The sequence below is a fragment of the Oncorhynchus masou genome, chromosome 30 (assembly GCF_036934945.1).
Source record: "Oncorhynchus masou masou isolate Uvic2021 chromosome 30, UVic_Omas_1.1, whole genome shotgun sequence".
In the NCBI taxonomy this organism is placed as follows: Eukaryota; Metazoa; Chordata; class Actinopteri; order Salmoniformes; family Salmonidae; genus Oncorhynchus; species Oncorhynchus masou.
This window is the reverse complement of record NC_088241.1, coordinates 23,125,624-23,143,779: the sequence shown is the minus strand read 5'-3', so window position 1 is coordinate 23,143,779 and position 18,156 is coordinate 23,125,624. Positions and strand designations below refer to the sequence as shown.

The following is an 18,156-nucleotide window of genomic DNA, read 5'->3' as shown; positions in this document are numbered from 1 at the left end:
TAGTTGAACTGAACATAGCAAGATTCAACAACTGAGACAGACATGCGACGAATAAAAATGGAATAATGTGTCCCTGAACAAAAGGGGGGTCAAAATCAAAAGTAACAGTCAGTATCTGGTGTGGCCACCAGCTGCATTAAGTACTGCAGTGCATCTCCTCCTCATGGACTGCACCAGATTTGCCAGTTCTTGCTGTGAGATATTACCCCACTCTTCCACCAAGGCACCTGCAAGTTCCCATTCATTTCTGGGGGGAATGGCCCTAGCCTTCACCCTCCGATCCAACAGGTCCCAGACGTGCTCAATGGGATTGAGATCCGGGCTCTTCCCTGGCAGAACACTGACATTCCTGTCTTGCAGGAAATCACACACAGAACGAGCAGTATGGCTGGTGGCATTGTCATGCTGGAGGGTCACGTCAGGATGAGCCTGCAGCAAGGGTGCCACATGAGGGAGGAGGATGTCTTCCCTGTAACGTAAGGCGTTGACATTGTCTGCAAGACAACAAGCTCAGTCCGATGATGCTGTGACACACCGCCCCAGACCATGACAGATCCTCCACCTCCAAATTGATCCCGCTCCAGAGTACAGGCCTCGGTGTAATGCTCATTTCTTTGACGATAAACACGAATCCGACCATCACCCCTGGTGGGACAAAACCGCAACTCGTCAGTGAAGAGCACAAGTCCTGTCTGGTTCAGCGACAGTGGGTTTGTGCCCATAGGCGGCGCTGTTGTCTGTCATGTCTGGTGAGGACATGCCTTACAACAGGCCTACAAGCCCTCAATCCAGCCTCTTTCAGCCTATTGCGGACAGTCTGAGTACTGATGGAGGGATTGTGCATTCCTGGTGTAACTCGGGCAGTTGTTGTTGCCATCCTGAACCTGTCCCGCAGGTGTGATGTTTGGATATACCGATCCTGTGAAGGTGTTGTTACATGTGGTCTGCCACTGCGAGGATGATCAGCTATCCATCCTGTCTCCCTGTAGCGCTATCTTAGGCGTCTCACAGTACGGGCATTGCAATGTTTTGCCCTGGCCACATCTGCAGTCCTCGTGCCTCCTTGCAGCATGCCTAAGGCACATTTACGCAGATGAGCAGGGACCCTGGGTATCTTCCTTTTGGTGTTTTTCAGAGTCAGTAGAAAGGCCTCTTTAGTGTCCTAAGTTTTCATAACTGTGACCTTAATTGTCTACCGTCTGTAAGCTGTTAGTGTCTTAAAGACCGTTCCACAGGTGCATGTTCATTAATTGTTAATGGTTCATTTAACAAGCATGGGAAACAGTGTTTAAACCCTTTACAATGAGGATCTGTGAAGTTATTTGGATATTTACAGATTATCTTTGAAAGACAGGGTCCTGAAAAAGGGACGTTTACATGTAGTTCATTACTCCCCAACACCGCGCAAAACTATGCATTTATGATATTGAATAAGTTGAGTTTTTGAGACACAGATGGCATAAAGTATGTCTAGATGTTATGCAAAGAACTACCTTCACATGAGTTGTACTCAATGTACAGACTGTTTGAAGGCTTAGCTGGCGTGCCCTTCTATGTTCGGCACACTCTTTCACACTATACCTTCTGGCTTCACTTAACCAAACACCCACTGGCTTCACTCAACCAAACACGCACTCCCCAGCAGTGTTTAGTGTACCTGGGCCCAGATTCACAAACCACTTCTTACACAAAAACATCAAAAGCTTCTCATGGAGTTTTGTGAATCTGGGCCCTGAACTACAACGTGAACAAGAGCCAAGAGCCATGTAAATATTTTGAACCTTGATGTCATGGAGAGTGATCTTGTCTGATATTGACAGTCTTGGTTGCTAAGGTATAGGAAACGTTGTATTGGTAGACCTGGAGCACAAAGCTACAGAAAGCAGAGCTTAGGAGCTTTGCAGATTTTCAGCATTGTTGGTAAAGATACGTGATGAGGTTTCATATGTGAAGTATGGCGAAGCTCTTAGGTCTTCCACATCAATAGGTTAAGTTGACAGCTGTGTATTCTGGAAATACACCTCGTCAATGTGTTGGAAGGTGAGGTCAAACAGATTTTACACTTCATACAGTAATAACCATAAGCAGTTATATTAGGGACAGACAACAACAAAAAATCCAGACAAAGCAAATGAAGTTGCTTTAAATGTACAAAGTTGCACAGGTCTTTTATCAGTATTTGAAAATATTCAACAATGAAAGATAAGTAATAACAATAATTAATATCAACCAGAACTATAATTAAAGTCAAACATTTTTCCTCTTTTACAGAAACACCTGAGGGAAGCAAATTAAAAAGAAATGAAAATAATTATGGAATTAAGTGAAATAAATCACAAAATAAACTGAAGATAAGCTAATACAGGGGTCCATTACATTCATCCAGGTATGTACAGCACATTCTCTCCACAACTGTATTGGACAGCAGTGATGATACGAATAAGGATGAAATAGGAAAGCGCCATTCACATTCCCCTCAACGGTGTACATTTTAGCAAACCCTTAACCTCAAGCCTAACTTTCCCCACTGTGGATTTGAGAGAGCTGGAGCTCTCGATGAGGGCTGTTAACTTTGGCAAGCATATTTGATCCCAGTCATAGTAGGTAACTAGGACTAGTTGTGGTGATATTGCCTCTTGGGTGGTTGTGACTGCTTGTGTTACAGTAACAGGATTGAGACTTGTGTTTTAGTCACAGGACTGACACTCGTTCTATAGTGTTGCAGTAATATGACTGACACTTGTGTTACGATGTTGGCCACAGGACTGACACTCGTTCTATAGTGTTGCAGTAATATGACTGACACTTGTGTTACGATGTTGGCCACAGGACTGACACTCGTTCTATAGTGTTGCAGTAATATGACTGACACTTGTGTTACGATGTTGGCCACAGGACTGACACTCGTTCTATAGTGTTGCAGTAATATGACTGACACTTGTGTTACGATGTTGGCCACAGGACTGACACTCGTTCTATAGTGTTGCAGTAATATGACTGACACTTGTGTTACGATGTTGGCCACAGGACTGACACCCGTTCTACAGTGCTACAGTAACTTGTGTTACAATAACAGGACTGACACTTGTGTTAAAGTCACAGGACTCACACAATGTGAAGTTACGCTCTGAAAGGCGGTGAGGAGGATTCAACACAGACTTGGCCTTGTGAAAATATGTCACCAGTATTGTACTCAAAACAAATGATAAAGAACAAATGTGAGACACTCCCTCTCTCCAACAACCTCCTCCGTTTTCAATTTTCCCCCATGTCTGTTATTATATTCCTTTAACCTGTTTCTGCAAAGAAACTCTGAATAAACAATCATCTAAGGTTGATTTTGAGTATTACATTTCACAATTGTCTATGCATTTTAATATTCAACACCATTCAACACTCCATATTAGTCTGTCATCTTACTATTGGTCAAATCTCACCACAAAATAATATGTTTAGGGAATTATGAGGGGGTGAACAAAACAACAAACAACTTTGGTCAAAGAGACAGAGAAAAAAGCCAGAAAAAAAAAGCAATGACAAGATCAAGTGAAATCATTGATTCTGTTTTTCACCGCAATCGATTAAAGAAAAAGCTCAGTGGTTTTCTCTCTCTCTCTCACAATATGGCCCATAACACTCCTCCCATTACATTTGGGTCTGCAAGATACTCTTGGTTTCCTCACAGAGGAAAGAAGGAAAGAAAAAAGGTGCTCTTTTCATGAAAATCATGTTCGTCTTGATTGTCCACAGAAAGTAATGCCGGCAGGAAGTAGTCCCGGCCCGGCTCAAGGATATACAATCACAGCGTATACGACAAGATCCTTTACTGGAAAGGAATTGAAAGTCTGTGACAGGGCCCAAGGGACGCTGGCCCTGCATTTTGTTGTGGTGGGGTTAGCTGTGTGTAATGTTGTCATGTGTGTGTCTATGTGTGTGCGTTTGTATGCATGTGATGTAAGAATACGTGTTACTCTGTGTCTGTATGCAGGTGAGTTGTGCAGTGGTTGTACAGCAGGCTGCTACTCCGAGGTTGTCTTGTCGTGTGTCCCTCCCTCCCCCTGTAGGCAGCTCTTGCGGACGACGGGCAGGGGGTGAGCTTCCGTGTTGAACACCCAGTCCTCCAGAGGAAGCAGGTCATCGTCAGAGAAAAGCAGGTATAGATACCTGAGAGGGACAAACAGTGTCAGTGTCTGGGGGAAACGAACGGCTAGAATAAAGGATTCCCTGGCTAGTTTTCTCCTAGACTACGGACATCTAAACAAATACATAATGGCTATAATACTATTGTATGAGCCAATAAAACATGTTTTAATCATGGTTGGGCAGTGATAGATGAACTACTGATGTAACGACATGACATTCTTTGCTTTCGTAAAACAAGTCTCTTTAGTCATGTCTCACGACTACTGAATGAATTATTGACGAATACAATAAATGATGAACAACCGCAAGGTGACGCGTGTCCTTTATTTAAAGAAGCGTGTGCTTCATTCCCCCCCCCCCCCCCCAACGTTTTTAAGGGTTCTTTATCTAAGGGGGCCCAGACGGCACTCACAAGTTCCTCATGGCTCTATTAGGTCTGATACATCATCACAATGTGGATTGTCCACAGCACCTAACCAGCCCAGCGCAAACTCGGAGTCTGAGAGGGGGGCAAGATGGAGTCTTTCAGCTGAATCAGAATGGGAATTACTCCATTTCTTTTCCTTTCGTGATAAAAAAAAACACCATTGAAAGGGTTTGTCTGTAAATGTCGAAATGAAGATACTATGCTTGAGTGCACTCAACATATTGTGTGAATATCTTAAGACTAATGTGAGTGTTCTCACGATGGACAGGAACGTCGATAGGGCGGAAAGTGTATACCAAAGCTAATGAGAAAAAAATGATTAATGCATTAAGACCCTATAGAGTCTAAGCCAGAGGGATGGGGGTTCTACTAAGCTAACGTATGGAATTGTTTTAAGATGGTCATACCAAGGATCATTTATCTATTTGATTTTAAGTTTTAGGATCCTTTAAGGTATCAATTATTTTACTTTAAGGTAACAATTCATTTATGAAACATTGAATTTGTCCTTATTGCTATTAGCCCATAGAAATGCATTGAATAACAAATTCATACATGGACAAACAAACAGATTGTCCCCCCCCCACCCCAAAAAAATAATCTAAAATAAGTTTGTTCTGAACTGTCTCTCCTATATCTGAGAGATATAAGAAAGATTAGGAAATATTTTCTTTGTTATTTTCTTGTGAGGCTTGTGGGCGTCCTAGAGCGAAACAACCGACATGTACATGTTTGTGAGAGTCTCATCTTTCCATAGAGGGGTCAAACTACTACTTTTCGTGAGAAGACAGATTTTTCGGGATGTCTCGTGGACCGACAAACCCCTCCCTAGCTTTGCCACCTTTCACCGCAGATGCGGAAGGGCGACCTACTCCTACTACTTCTCAGAAACTGTATATGCCATTTACACTTAGCGGAATAAGCTCTGTAGCCGTCTAAAAAGCAAAGTGTTTGACTGGCCGTGTTACACTTACTTGAGTGTCTCGGAGAGGAAAAAGCTTTGTTGCATGTTATCGTGGCTGACTGTCTGGGCGTAAACGTCTCGGATCCCAGAGAAACCAGCTTCGACTCTGCAGTGTTGCTCCAGAGCCTGGGGAGAAGAATAGAAAGAAGAGTGCAGGAGGGATGTTCATGTCAAAATGGACATGTATTATAACAGTAGTCAGCCAATGGGCACAGACAACATCTTCCTACCTATCGACGTAATGACTGCAATTCATATCAAATCAAGCTTCGGTAGTAGGACTGCAGCTCTCAAGTGCTGGAGTTGGGCAACCTTGAATAAGGGAGCGTTTGTCAAGGGGGTGGTCATGTGCTAATCATCCTGGCTAGTTCTGCCCTCACGTCAGCCTTGTCAGACGTAGCGTAGCAGGGCCTTTATAAGGGAACATGGGTTGTTTATGGAGAACCAGAGAGAGATGCGTCAACCTAGTACCATGTCCTCAAACACCCTCTTTTACCTCACAGCACATTCACCTCATACGACACCAAACACAAAGCCTACTTGTATTAATGTCTTGTCTGGGGCACCTTATACCATATTCAACGGCGTCCAGCAGCACGAGTGAGAACAAGAGGTTGGGGTCGAGGTGGTAAATGGGGGCAGAGCTAATAATGTGGCTGTAGAAAGGACACCTTCGCCGTTGCAACGGGGGTTGGGATGATAGATGTAGCATTCATCCTGTGTGATCAGACTGACAGGGTTGACACATGCATTAATCATGGGGCACAAAGGTCGGCAAAAACCCACACTTTGCTTCTTCTCGTGCAGATCCAACAGCAAGAACGGGGGTCTGTGTTAATTATGGTGCATTAGTCTGTCTTTGTCAAGGGGTAATAATATGCTAATCAGCCTGGCTAGTTCTGCCCTCACACTGCCTTGTCAGATGTAGCATCGCAGTGCCTTGACCGTGTTCAATTATATGTACTGTACATTAGTTCCTCGAGAGAATATGTATGGATAGAGACCAGTACAGATGTCAGATCTTAATTTGACCCCTTTTGTCGCAGGAGGATAATCAGTAATAAAAAAAATCTATTGTTTTATTATATGTTGAAGGCAAGCAACAGGTATAATAAATTATTGGTTTTCTCAGTGTCTATGTGGTCCTACAGCCACTAACCCTGGCACACATACAGTGGGGCAAAAAAAGTATTAATTAAAAATCCTACAATGTGATTTTCTGGATATTTTTTTCTCATAGTTGAAGTGTCCCTATGATGAAAATTACAGGGCTCTCTCATCTTTTTAAGTGGGAGAACTTGCACAATTGGTGGGTGACTAAATACTTTTTTGCCCCACTGTATGCCAGAGTCGGCATGGCTTCGAATCCGGCCCACTACCCTTTGACTCATGGATGAATGTATTTTTTTGAAGCATTAATTTTGCACATTTACAGGATGAATTGCACAGGGTTACAGCACAGGTGTCAAACTCATTCCACGGAGGGCCGAGTGTCTGTGGGTTTTCGCTCCTCACTTGTACTTGATTGATGAATTAAGGTCACTAATTAGTAAGGAACTCCCCACACCTGGTTGTCTAGGGCTTAATTGAAAGTAAAAAACTCAAACCTGCAGACACTAGGCCCTCCATGGAATGAGTTGGACACCCCTGGGTTACAGGGTTAAAACCGAAACAACTCGAAGGTTAACAGTTTGCGGTAGGCAACCCTATTCCTAGAGAGCCGCAGTGTATTCTGTTTTTTTTTTTTTAACCGACCTGAAAGACCAGGTGTGTTGAATTTAGTCAATCACTGAACTGATCAATTAGCTCAGTTGGTCAGTTCAGTGATTGACTAAATTCAACACACACGGTTGGTACTGTAATCAGAACAACTTAGTCCTTTTTGAACAGATGGGCGATTTATGTATTTGACAAACATTCTGTGCAATCGAAATAAACTATTTAATCATTTACCATCAAAATTCTACAATGGCAATTACCCAACACTGTATGAATGGAAACTGTTGGTGTAACCTATTGTTATTATTTTATTTGTTTCCTATTTATGTTCTCCTAAAGTGTCTGGTATGGTCATTTCTTATCAAGATCAGGGGTAAAATATCCCTGGAATAATATTTGACATGTGTAAATAAATCAAGTCAATCGGGAGATTGATTTACAGTTGAAGTCAGAAGTTTACATACACTTAGGTTGGAGTTATTAAAACTCGTTTTTCAACCACTCCACAAATTCCTTGTTAACAAACTATAGTTTGTTTTTGCCAAAACTATTTACTTAGTGCATGAAACAAGTCATTTTTCCAACAATTGTTTACAGACAGATTATTTCACTTATAATTCACGGCATCACAATTCCAGTGGGTCAGAAGCTTACATACACTAAGTTGACTGTCTCTTTAAGCAACTTGGAAAATTCCAGAAAATTATGTCATGGCTTTATAAGCTTCTGATAGGCTAATTGACATCATTTGAGTCAATTGGAGGTGTACCTGTGGATGTATTTCAAGGCCTACCTTCAAACTTAGTGCCTCTTTGCTTGACATCTAGGGAAAATTAAAACAAAATCAGCCAAGACCACAGAAGGATAACTTTAGACCTCCACAAGTATGGTTCATCCTTGGGAGCAATTTCCAAACGCCTGAAGGTACCACGTTCATCTGTACAAACAATAATACGCAAATATAAACACCATGGGACCATGCAGCCATCATACTGCTCAGGAAGGAGACTCGTTCTGTCTCCTAGAGATGAACGTACTTTGGTGCGAAAAGTGCAAATCAATCCCAGAACAACAGCATGTGAAGATGCTGGAGGAAACAGGTACAAAAGTATCTATATCCACAGTAAAACGAGTCATATATCGACATAACCTAAAAGGCCGCTCAGCATGGAAGAAATCACTGCTCCAAAACCACCATAAAAAAGCCAGACTACAGTTTGCAACTGCACATGGGGACAAAGATTGTACTTTTTGGAGAAATGTCCTCTGGTCTGATGAAACAAAAATAGAACTGGTTGGCCATAATGACCATTGTTTTGTTTGGAGGAAAATGGGGGAGGCTTGCAAGCCGAAGAACACCATCCCAACCGTGAAGCACGGGGGTGGCAGCATCATGTTTTGGGGGTGATTTGCTGCAGGAGGGACTGGTGCACTTCACAAAATAGATGGCATCATGAGAAGGAATATTATGTGGATATATTGAAGCAACATCTCAAGACATCAGTCAGGGAGTTAAAGCTTGGTCGCAAATGGGTCTTCCAAATGGACAATGACCCCAAGCATACTTCCAAAGTTGTGGCAAAATGGCTGAAGGACAACAAAGTCAAGGTATTGGAGTGGCCATCACAAAGCCCTGACCTCAATCCTATGGACAATATGTGGGCAGAACTGAAAAAGCAATTCTGAGCAAGGTGGCCTACAAACCTGACTCAGTTACACCAGCTCTGTCAGGAGGAATGGGCCAAAATTCACCCAACTTATTGTGGGACGCTTGTGGAAGGCTACCCAAAATGTTTGACCCAAGTTAAACAATTTGAAGGCAATGCTACCAAATACTAATTGAGTGTATGTAAACTTTAGATCCACTGGGAATGTGATGAAATAAATAAATGAAATCAATCATTCTTTCTAATTTTATTCTTACATTTCACATTCTTAAAACAAAGTGGTGATCCTAACTGACCTAAAACAGGGATTTTTTTACTGGGATTAAATGTCAGGAATTGTGAAAAACTGAGTTTAAATGTATTTGTCTAAAGGTGTATGTAAAAGTCTGACTTCAACTGTATTTGTGCCAGAAAGGCGTGGTAGACCTAGATGGTAGGCCTATATATGAGAGCTGAAGGCAGCAGCCCTAGCAGCTAGACCACCTCAGGCCACGACTGAACTACATTTTTACCTTTGGATCCACTTGAAACTTGTATGATGTAACCTAGTGTAGACCAATATTTATCTTATGTTATTAAGCTATATAAAATGATAAAACGACAGTTGATGTGTACGGCTGCATTTCAGATACATTTTTGTACATTTGAATGTTGCAGTAATAGGACCTAGGCCTAGCGTTTAAGCGAGCAAGAGAGAACATTATTTTGATAATGTTCGAATGATTCGACTGCCCCCCACATGGAGAAAGGACAGCTGCTGTTTTTCAGGGACTCGTTTTTGAATTTCCTGATGCAGCAGGAACATTCTCTGCCACAAGAGTGATCGTGTTAAGATCCGACATCTGAATGTGTTTTTAAATCATATTTCAAGAACACATTCTAGAATCACTGTTTTATTGTTCTTTTAAACATCCTTGTTAAATGCACTTTAGTGATAAGCACCAGATCTCCACTCAGTTTAAACTCATTGCTCAACAAAATGTAACAAATAAAACCAGAAGATATTTTGGAGATAAAGTACTAGAGTTACAAGTCATTACTTTAGTGACATTATGGCTGCAGCATGAAGACCGTGCAACGTTAACGTCTGCGTGACTCACCTCCACTGCCTCCCAGCCCCACTCCCGGTACTTGGGGTCATGGGTCAACCTCCACATGTACATGTAGCTCTCGATGACCTCTGGCCGCAGGATGTAGTATCTGTCACTCAGTCTGGTCGCCGTGGCTTCTGCCCCACCGTCGAATCGGAATGCCTCGGGCCCTAATTTCGTAGCTAAAGGGAGATTAGAGAGACACAGAGTGAACAGATTAAATGATGTACTTAAAAAAAACATGAGGGATGAGGAATTTTATTTGAGTCAATTTATATTTAAGTTAATCGTTTGTTCAATCAGTCTTCTGAGGTAGTGAAAAAGAAATCTAAACGAACAACATAGCTGTGGGTGAATTAGCAACACATTATAAATAATATATCCCTGGCACACAGTCACGAATCCAACATTACGCTCGAAAAAGTCATGGAAAATGAGCTCCACAATAAAGACCAGTTCCCCAGTTGGTCTTGTAATCCAGATGGCCTACACATTCTCTCTCTGTTAGCCGGCTGCCACTCTGGAAGGCCATAGCGACAGCATGTGAACAGGATTCCCATCTACAGTAGCACAATGGTTGCTATTCTGGGTAAATTCAGGGTAAGACCATTGGCATGGCAACATTTCACATTTTGAACCGCAATCAGGATGTGTGTGTATTACTACGTATGTCACATGACGCATGTTTTACATAGTGTTTTTTCACCAAACCCTAGTGGGATATTTGCAAGGTCAAAAAAAAAAAACGTGTCACATTCGCATTTTCACATGTGAAATCACACGCACATGTTAAGCTTAAATTTCACGTGAAATTATATTTCACATGTTAACACCATCTTTTCACATGAGGAGAATAACATGCTTTCACCTTACATGTGAATTGCAGTTTGCGAATATTTCACATGTGGAATTGCAAGTTCACACGTGGGGTTGAAATAATGTTATTCCCCTCACATACGAAAAGATGGTGTCACATGTTGCAGTTCCCCTCACATACGAAAAGATGGTGTCACATACGAAAAGATGGTGTCACATGTTGCAGTTCCCCTCACATACGAAAAGATGGTGTCACATACGAAAAGATGGTGTCACATGTTGCAGTAGCAAAACTTCCACTGGTGGAATTCGGGCGACCACATCTAAAAAGCTCAACTGTGGGACAAGGGAACGATTTTGCGGGACAGAATAAAAAGAATGTTCTGACAGGACGATGGATCACGTTCAAATGGGGACATAGTTCTGCCGTATGAAGGTCACTTGCCTGTTAAAGGGGCAATCCTTAGTTGCTACATCCATTTTTGGACTTTCTCACTGTAGTCACAACATCCCATCTGGCAGGAGAGGAATGAGAGCAACAATGGCAGTGGTGGCATTTCCCTCCTTGACATCATCTCCTTTCTATTCCAGCACACATTCCGACTCCAACTTTCTTTCTTCTTTCTTCTTTTTGAGAACAGAGAGCCCATCTGTCTTTTGAACTATTGACTGTTTTATGTTTCTATACATCAACTCCGATCCAACCTTCATCTCCTCCCCAACAGCGAGGCACATTAGCCAATGATGGAAAACTTTCAGACATTTTCTCTCATGTCTGAATCGATAGCCCCAATGCTGCCTGGCCTGCCTTGTCTTGGCGAGAAGACGGGGGCCAGCCGGCCCTGTTGTGTTGATGGCACAGATCCAGACTCAGAGAGGAGCGGCAGAAGGAGAAACCCTTTTAACCTCCTTTCTCACTCCAAAGGCATCCAATCCAACAGAAGCTAAGAGGCTCTGAAGTGAAATATTGAGTAGCCCTCTAATGAGAAGGGAAAAAAGAAGAATGACAAATGAAAAAAAAGCAGAGGATGGCAATAAAAAGGAGGTGGCGCCTTTTGAGTGGGGAGATCAAACGTCTTCTAAGTATATCGAGAAACCTGTTATGCGATGAGTCACATTAGCTGTATTTTCAGGATGAATCCAGTCTGCTCACCCTGTGGTGGAAACACTCAAAATTGATTCCGAAGAATATATTTCCGTGAAGTGTCAGGGCCCAAAAAAATGGCAAGGAAGTTGATTAAAAGCAATACGGAAAAATGTAAAATGGCAAGGAAGTTGATTAAAAGCAATACGGAAAAATGTAAAATGGCAAGGAAGTTGATTAAAAGCAATACGGAAAAATGTAAAATGGCAAGGAAGTTGATTAAAAGCAATACGGAAAAATGTAAAATGGCAATTGGAGTTCAATTTATGCAACTCTTTTGAGTTTGATATTTACTCCATTTGGTGTTGTTCATATGAACACCATGATCTGAATGGTTTTTAACACAAAATGGGTTTGGGACCATATAAACCAAAAAATACTGTAAAATTAACTCTTGTGATTTTACTGTGTGTGTGGAATCAAGACTTGAGGATCTTGGTCTTGGTCTTGTTTGATTTTCGCCCTCTCCAGGTTGAGTTGTACTACAAATAATTTGCCTGTGGCGTCCGACTCTCATTCTCTGTTTATTCTACAAATGACGGACATCTTGGTATTTCTCTCCATTCTGAATCACCACTGACTGCTTTCAAAGGAGTACTGCTTTTAAAAGAGGTCTGGTAGGACAGGATGAGTGCACACTGAAATGCCGAAAGATGACAAAGAATAATTTTGAATAACTTTCATTCCTCACACCAGAGACATGAGGTTCTGCAGCTCCCTATTAAGCCTTACATCCAGCTTTTGAGGTGTAGCTTCCAGCTAGGAGTGATTCTCTGGTTTATTCAGGGGGAAATGAAATGTAAATTGGCTGCAGATTGTTTTATGTCCAATATGACTCCACCTCTCCCTGACAAAGGCCATGCAGCCGAAACACTTCAGAGTTTTTAAATCTTTGTCTCCATTGAAAATGGCGTACAAATAAAGGCATTTTAATTAATTATATGAAGAGTGACTTGATCCTCCATTCTTTTTGATTGACCAATTTACCTCTTTTACCAAAGAGAACCTTCCATGTACAATTCCTTCACTTAACAAGATAGTCTAACAGCAATGGAATTTTAATGACTTGATAATGTCCTGCACGATAACAGGAAAAGCTACAATTGCTCTGAATACCCAGAGCAGCATCCAGACATTGGATATCCAATATCCTTAAATACTCAACTCATACCTGTCCTTGGTCACACAGATGTCCTATACTCAATGCCTTCCCAGTCCTCCTCACCAGATCTACTGTAGCTCTCATGGCAGGTGTGCGTAATCTCTGCAGCCAGGTCCAGGTAGTGCTGTCTCTTCTCTGGAGCTCCGTCGTCCGCTCCGATCACCACCATGCCCCCGGAGAAGCAGGCCAGGTGGCCCATCTTGTGGTCCAGGATGCCCCCCCTCCACTCCGCCATGTAGGTCAGCCCGCCAGGGGACTTCTGCACCAGGTTAGCCTCGATAGCCTGGGGGGGGGGGGTTGACATTTATAAATGGGTGAGACACAGATAAATCTATATTAACTGGCTGCACACTAAAGCATTTTTTTTCAACTCTGCGTTGCTCTGCATCCTGCTGGAACTATGATGGGGAAACATGGTTAGCTTTTATACTAGACCGCGGGACACACACACACACACACACACACACACACACACACACACACACACACACACACACACACACACACACACACACACACACACACACACACACACACACACACACACACACACACACACACACACACACAGAGAAACACCTCCATTCACATACAGTAGAACACAGCTTTTCTACCTTATACATTTAATCCAGGCATGTTTTTCTAGTATTCTATATGTATGATCTCAACTCTGTGGGTTCTGAATGCTTCTGTTACTCTGAAACTGAGATGGGTGTTAGGTTCTTGTTTTCAGAGTAAATAACTCATGGACACTAGAGAAGCTTAACCAAGTTTAATTCTTCCCAAAGGGTTGACACAGCTGTAACTCAGACAAACAACATTTCACACAAGCACTGATATTTAACCCTTCGTCCAAGGCTGAGTCTCCTCCTCCACATCTGAACAGACAATGCATCTCTGTTGCTATACAGAACCTTAGTGATATCTGTTCTCCCTCACTTCATCTGACCTGACCTCTGCCCCAAAGTGCTCACTCCTCCCCAAATCAAGGCTGTCATGGTGATTGATACCAGACTGTGTCTCTCCTCCTTCCAGAGGATCCCTGATGGCTAACAATAACATATCCTGAGAAAATGTAAACGTTATACATTACCCTCTCTCTCTCAGTGACATTGTTAGTTTCCAAGATCTCCACCCGTCTCCCTTTCCACTTTCCCAAAGCAATCTGACTCCTACACATAACCACTAATTTCTGATGTAGCAACCCTTCTCAATGATCCCTCAGATACTATAGTATTACCTCTGATATATCATGTCTCTAGTATAGCAATGTTCAAAGTTTACCAAGAATCCAACATGGGGAAACACTGAGAAAAAAAAAAGTGGAAAAAAAAAAGACTGCAATTGTTTTTCAATTTAATGTCTGATCTAAGAAGAAATACTGGAGAAGCAATAGGAAGGTCTGGAATACATTTCTATCTACAGCACATGTGTCATGGCAGTGCTGGGAATGTCAGCTGCTTCAATTTGTGTGTGCCCAATTTTTAGTATGGCTTCTTCTATCCACAATGCTCTGTGGATGCATGTTTTTGTAGACATACTATCTATTCACATGGCCATTGTGAACAACATGTCCATATTGGTATGTGTGTCTGCATTTATGTGTGGAATTAGTTATACACCCCATAACACATGGACAGGTCTGTGGCAAATTGACGTCAAGCCTCCTTGACATTCTATTCTGAGAGAGAGAGAGAGAGAGAGAGAGAGAGAGAGAGAGAGAGAGAGAGAGAGAGAGAATAGGGAAAGAGGGAGACTTTAAGTGGAAATCTATTGAAGTTTCTCTCTCTCTCCCTGGTGCAATCTCTCCTGCCAGAGTTTGCCTTTCTTTGGAAAGTTCGGTAACAGAGTCAGGCATCTCAGGAGATCAATACCCAATGACTCATTTCTCTCTCTCTCTCTCTTGCTCATTATGTGTTTGGATATAAGAATGCAATGCATAGCATAAACTTTTATGAAATGGCCAATCCACTGCCTAGATAGCTGAAACAAGTTAATCTTGCTTCTAGCACATAAGACATCGATCCCTTCCATTGTCATTCTAATGGGTGGCCCCTGCGGGAATCAAACCGACGATCCTAAAACCTAGCAAGCATTTCTATGAAATCTTACCCCCAGATTTGACACTGCTCATTAAAACATAAACTTCCCAGTACACTAGTATACACTGAGTGTACAAAACATTAGGAACACCTTCCTAATATTGAGTTGCTCTCGCTTTTGCCCTGAGAACAGCCTCAATTCATCGAGGCATGGACTCTACAAAGTGTCAAAAACGTTCCACAGGGATGCTGGCCCATGTCGACTCCAATGCTTCACACAGTTGTGTCAAGTTGGCTGGATGTACTTCGGGTGATACTATTCTTGATACACACGGGAAACTGTTGAGCATGAACAACCCAGCAGCATTGCAGTTCTTGACAAACTCAAACCGGTGCACCTGCCACCTACTACCATACCCCATTCAGAGACACTTAAATCTTCTGTCTTGAACATTCACCCTCTGAATGACTCACATACACAATCCATGTATCAATTGTCTCAAGGCTTAAACACCCTTCTTTAACCTGTCTCCTCCCCTTCAGCTACACTGATTGAAGCGGATTTAACAAGTGACATCAATATGGGATCATAGCTTTCACCTGGATTGACCTGGTCAGTCTATGTCATGGAAATAGGTGTTCATAATGATATGAATACTACTGTAATCCATGTTTTCCCATGACTGCATTCCTTACGGGCAGATATGGTGAGAAGTTTCTAATTAGGCGCTGTTTGCCGTTACCATGTTGTTGGGATTAATTGAAATGTGTGGCATTTCACACAGTGTCTTAATTAGCATCTAAGGGGACGTTCACTTTGTATCTATTAGTTAGTATCTACCTTAATTTGAAAGCTAATCCATTATTTGAATACTAATGCAAATGAATACTGTAAGAGCTACGCTTGAGAGCACTATACAAACACAAACAGTGTGGCTATGGTGTGATACCAGAAAACTATAACTATGTTAAATACCAGGCCACAGGAGAGAGATTGTCTATAATTCATGTATTTGCCTCTGGCTTGACCCTCCAATGAGCAAATAGTCTCATCAGCCTAAAAGACGAGCATCAATGGTATTTAAGGAGAAGATATTGTGCTAATTGATGGCTGAGGGATTAGGTGTATGTGTGTGGAGGAGGTTGTGTGTGTCGTGCCATGTTTGTGAGGGTGTATGTGTGGTGTATGAGTGAGCGTGTGCGTGCATGTAGGGGTGCCATATTTGCATGTGCATGTGCATGCTTGCGTGTATGAGAGTGTTTGCTCACGTACGCGTTTGACCGTATGTTTGTGACTCTGTGCGCACACTTACACACACACACACGTGTGTCGCGTGTGTGTTTGTGCCACCCAGGTTGCCGATACTCGTTATGATATACTGTAAAAGTCCGCTGAATTCTAAAACTACAGTGATAACAGACCCCAGTCCTTCGTTCCTTCCATCCACATATCCTTCCGTGTTGCAGATATCCGTCCCCTACAGTGCTTGCTGAGATAGAGCGGCCCCCTGACGGCAGCTCCCTCTCTGCGTGCTCTATGGGATGCCTCCTACCTCCAGAGCACTGTAGTACATCTTCTTAGCCTCCTCGTCCGTCTTGTCTGACATCAGATATGATTTGATCAGATACTCGTAGAAGCTATCCCCCAGGCCGCCAATGGAAACGTGATCTGGGAGAGGAAAGAGAGAGAGAAATCCGACATTATTTTCCACACAGGGGAGGGTCTTTTTCACAAACATTATTCTGTAGTCTCAGACGACCTTGGGTTTACTAAACCCAATAACCAATGAGTCAAATAGAATCAGAGTGTACGTGGGAATCTCTTGTGGGGTATGACAGACTGACTGACTTGTGGATTCATACTCTGAATAACCTTAGCACAGAAAATAACATTGTCATTATGGCTGGCTTTATCACGTACCCACACAGTTGTGGTTTTTATTGAAATAAAATTTGAATTGGTTGGTACAACTTCAGATATGAATACACTTGTCATTGTTGTTTATTTTTCCTCCCACTCAATTTCATGCTAATTTAACAAATCTGGATAAGATACTGGGTTGGAGACGTTTTTTTGTGCGCTCACACATCTACACACACATCTACACACACATCCATGCACGCACGCACGCCGCCCACCCACCTACCCTCCACCACCACACACCCCGAACACGCTGTGAAAGGTTATCACGCAGCGTTCAGTTAGCCCTTGACAACAGAACAGCAGAGACTGGGGGAGATGTGTGTGTGAGTCCATGGTTTCTGCTCTGTGCCCAATGTGCCCATGCTGACAAAAACACAGGCCGGGCTGAACACCCACAGTCCCTCTCCTTCCTCTCCTCCTTATCTACCTGCTTCATTAACCATTCACCCGCAACAACAATTATCCCCATAATCAGCCAGATTAGGACATTCAGGCCCACATCTTCAGATGCCGTCTCAGGCATCTCCCATTCCTCTGCCTTTCAGTTGAATCTGAAAAGATTCAATTCCCCCGAGGTAATTGGATTCATTATCATTTTAATAACCCAGAGCGAGGCGATTTTACATCCCTGCTTGAGACTGACATTGATAGTGAAAGAAAGAAAAGGGAAGAAAAGGGGATGGATGGCTGACAAGGAGGCTCCAAAGGATTTAAATAGGAGCGCTCCTGCAAGGTCGGAGGACTGTGTAGAAAGTCAGAAGATCAGGTTCACGGACGACTAGACTGTAATAACGTGGAATTATAGTGTTGCTGTACAGTATCAAAAAAAAATGTCTCAGAATTGCCTTTGACTGGGTTTAACCAGAGACGTTATTTACTGCTGCACTACAATTAAAAAAGGCGGTGCTTGTCAAACGCTTTCCTGTGGACACAGCAAGTGAAGTGTGGTGATGGAAATTAAGCTAGCCCGCCTAGCCAGATAGCACTTTTTTAGACCAGGCTAGTAGAAAATGCAGAGTGAAATGTTGTCTCCCCAAATATCGCATGGCACAGATTT

General features: G+C 42.5%; 1 protein-coding gene across 2 annotated transcripts in view; it reads right to left on the bottom strand.

Moving 5' to 3' along the window:
- Positions 1-2,137: 2,137 nt before the first annotated feature.
- Positions 2,138-18,156, bottom strand: part of LOC135522378 (mannosyl-oligosaccharide 1,2-alpha-mannosidase IA-like) — a 221,143-nt gene continuing 205,124 nt past the window's right edge. For both annotated transcript variants that reach the window (XM_064948566.1, XM_064948567.1), the window contains exons 8-12: positions 16,729-16,844; positions 13,197-13,416; positions 10,021-10,193; positions 5,545-5,660; positions 2,138-4,164 (exon numbers count right to left, since the gene is read on the bottom strand). In XM_064948566.1, the coding sequence (XP_064804638.1) occupies positions 4,020-4,164; positions 5,545-5,660; positions 10,021-10,193; positions 13,197-13,416; positions 16,729-16,844 (770 nt within the window). In that variant the 3' untranslated portion in view covers positions 2,138-4,019. The remainder of the gene's footprint in view (positions 4,165-5,544; positions 5,661-10,020; positions 10,194-13,196; positions 13,417-16,728; positions 16,845-18,156) is intronic.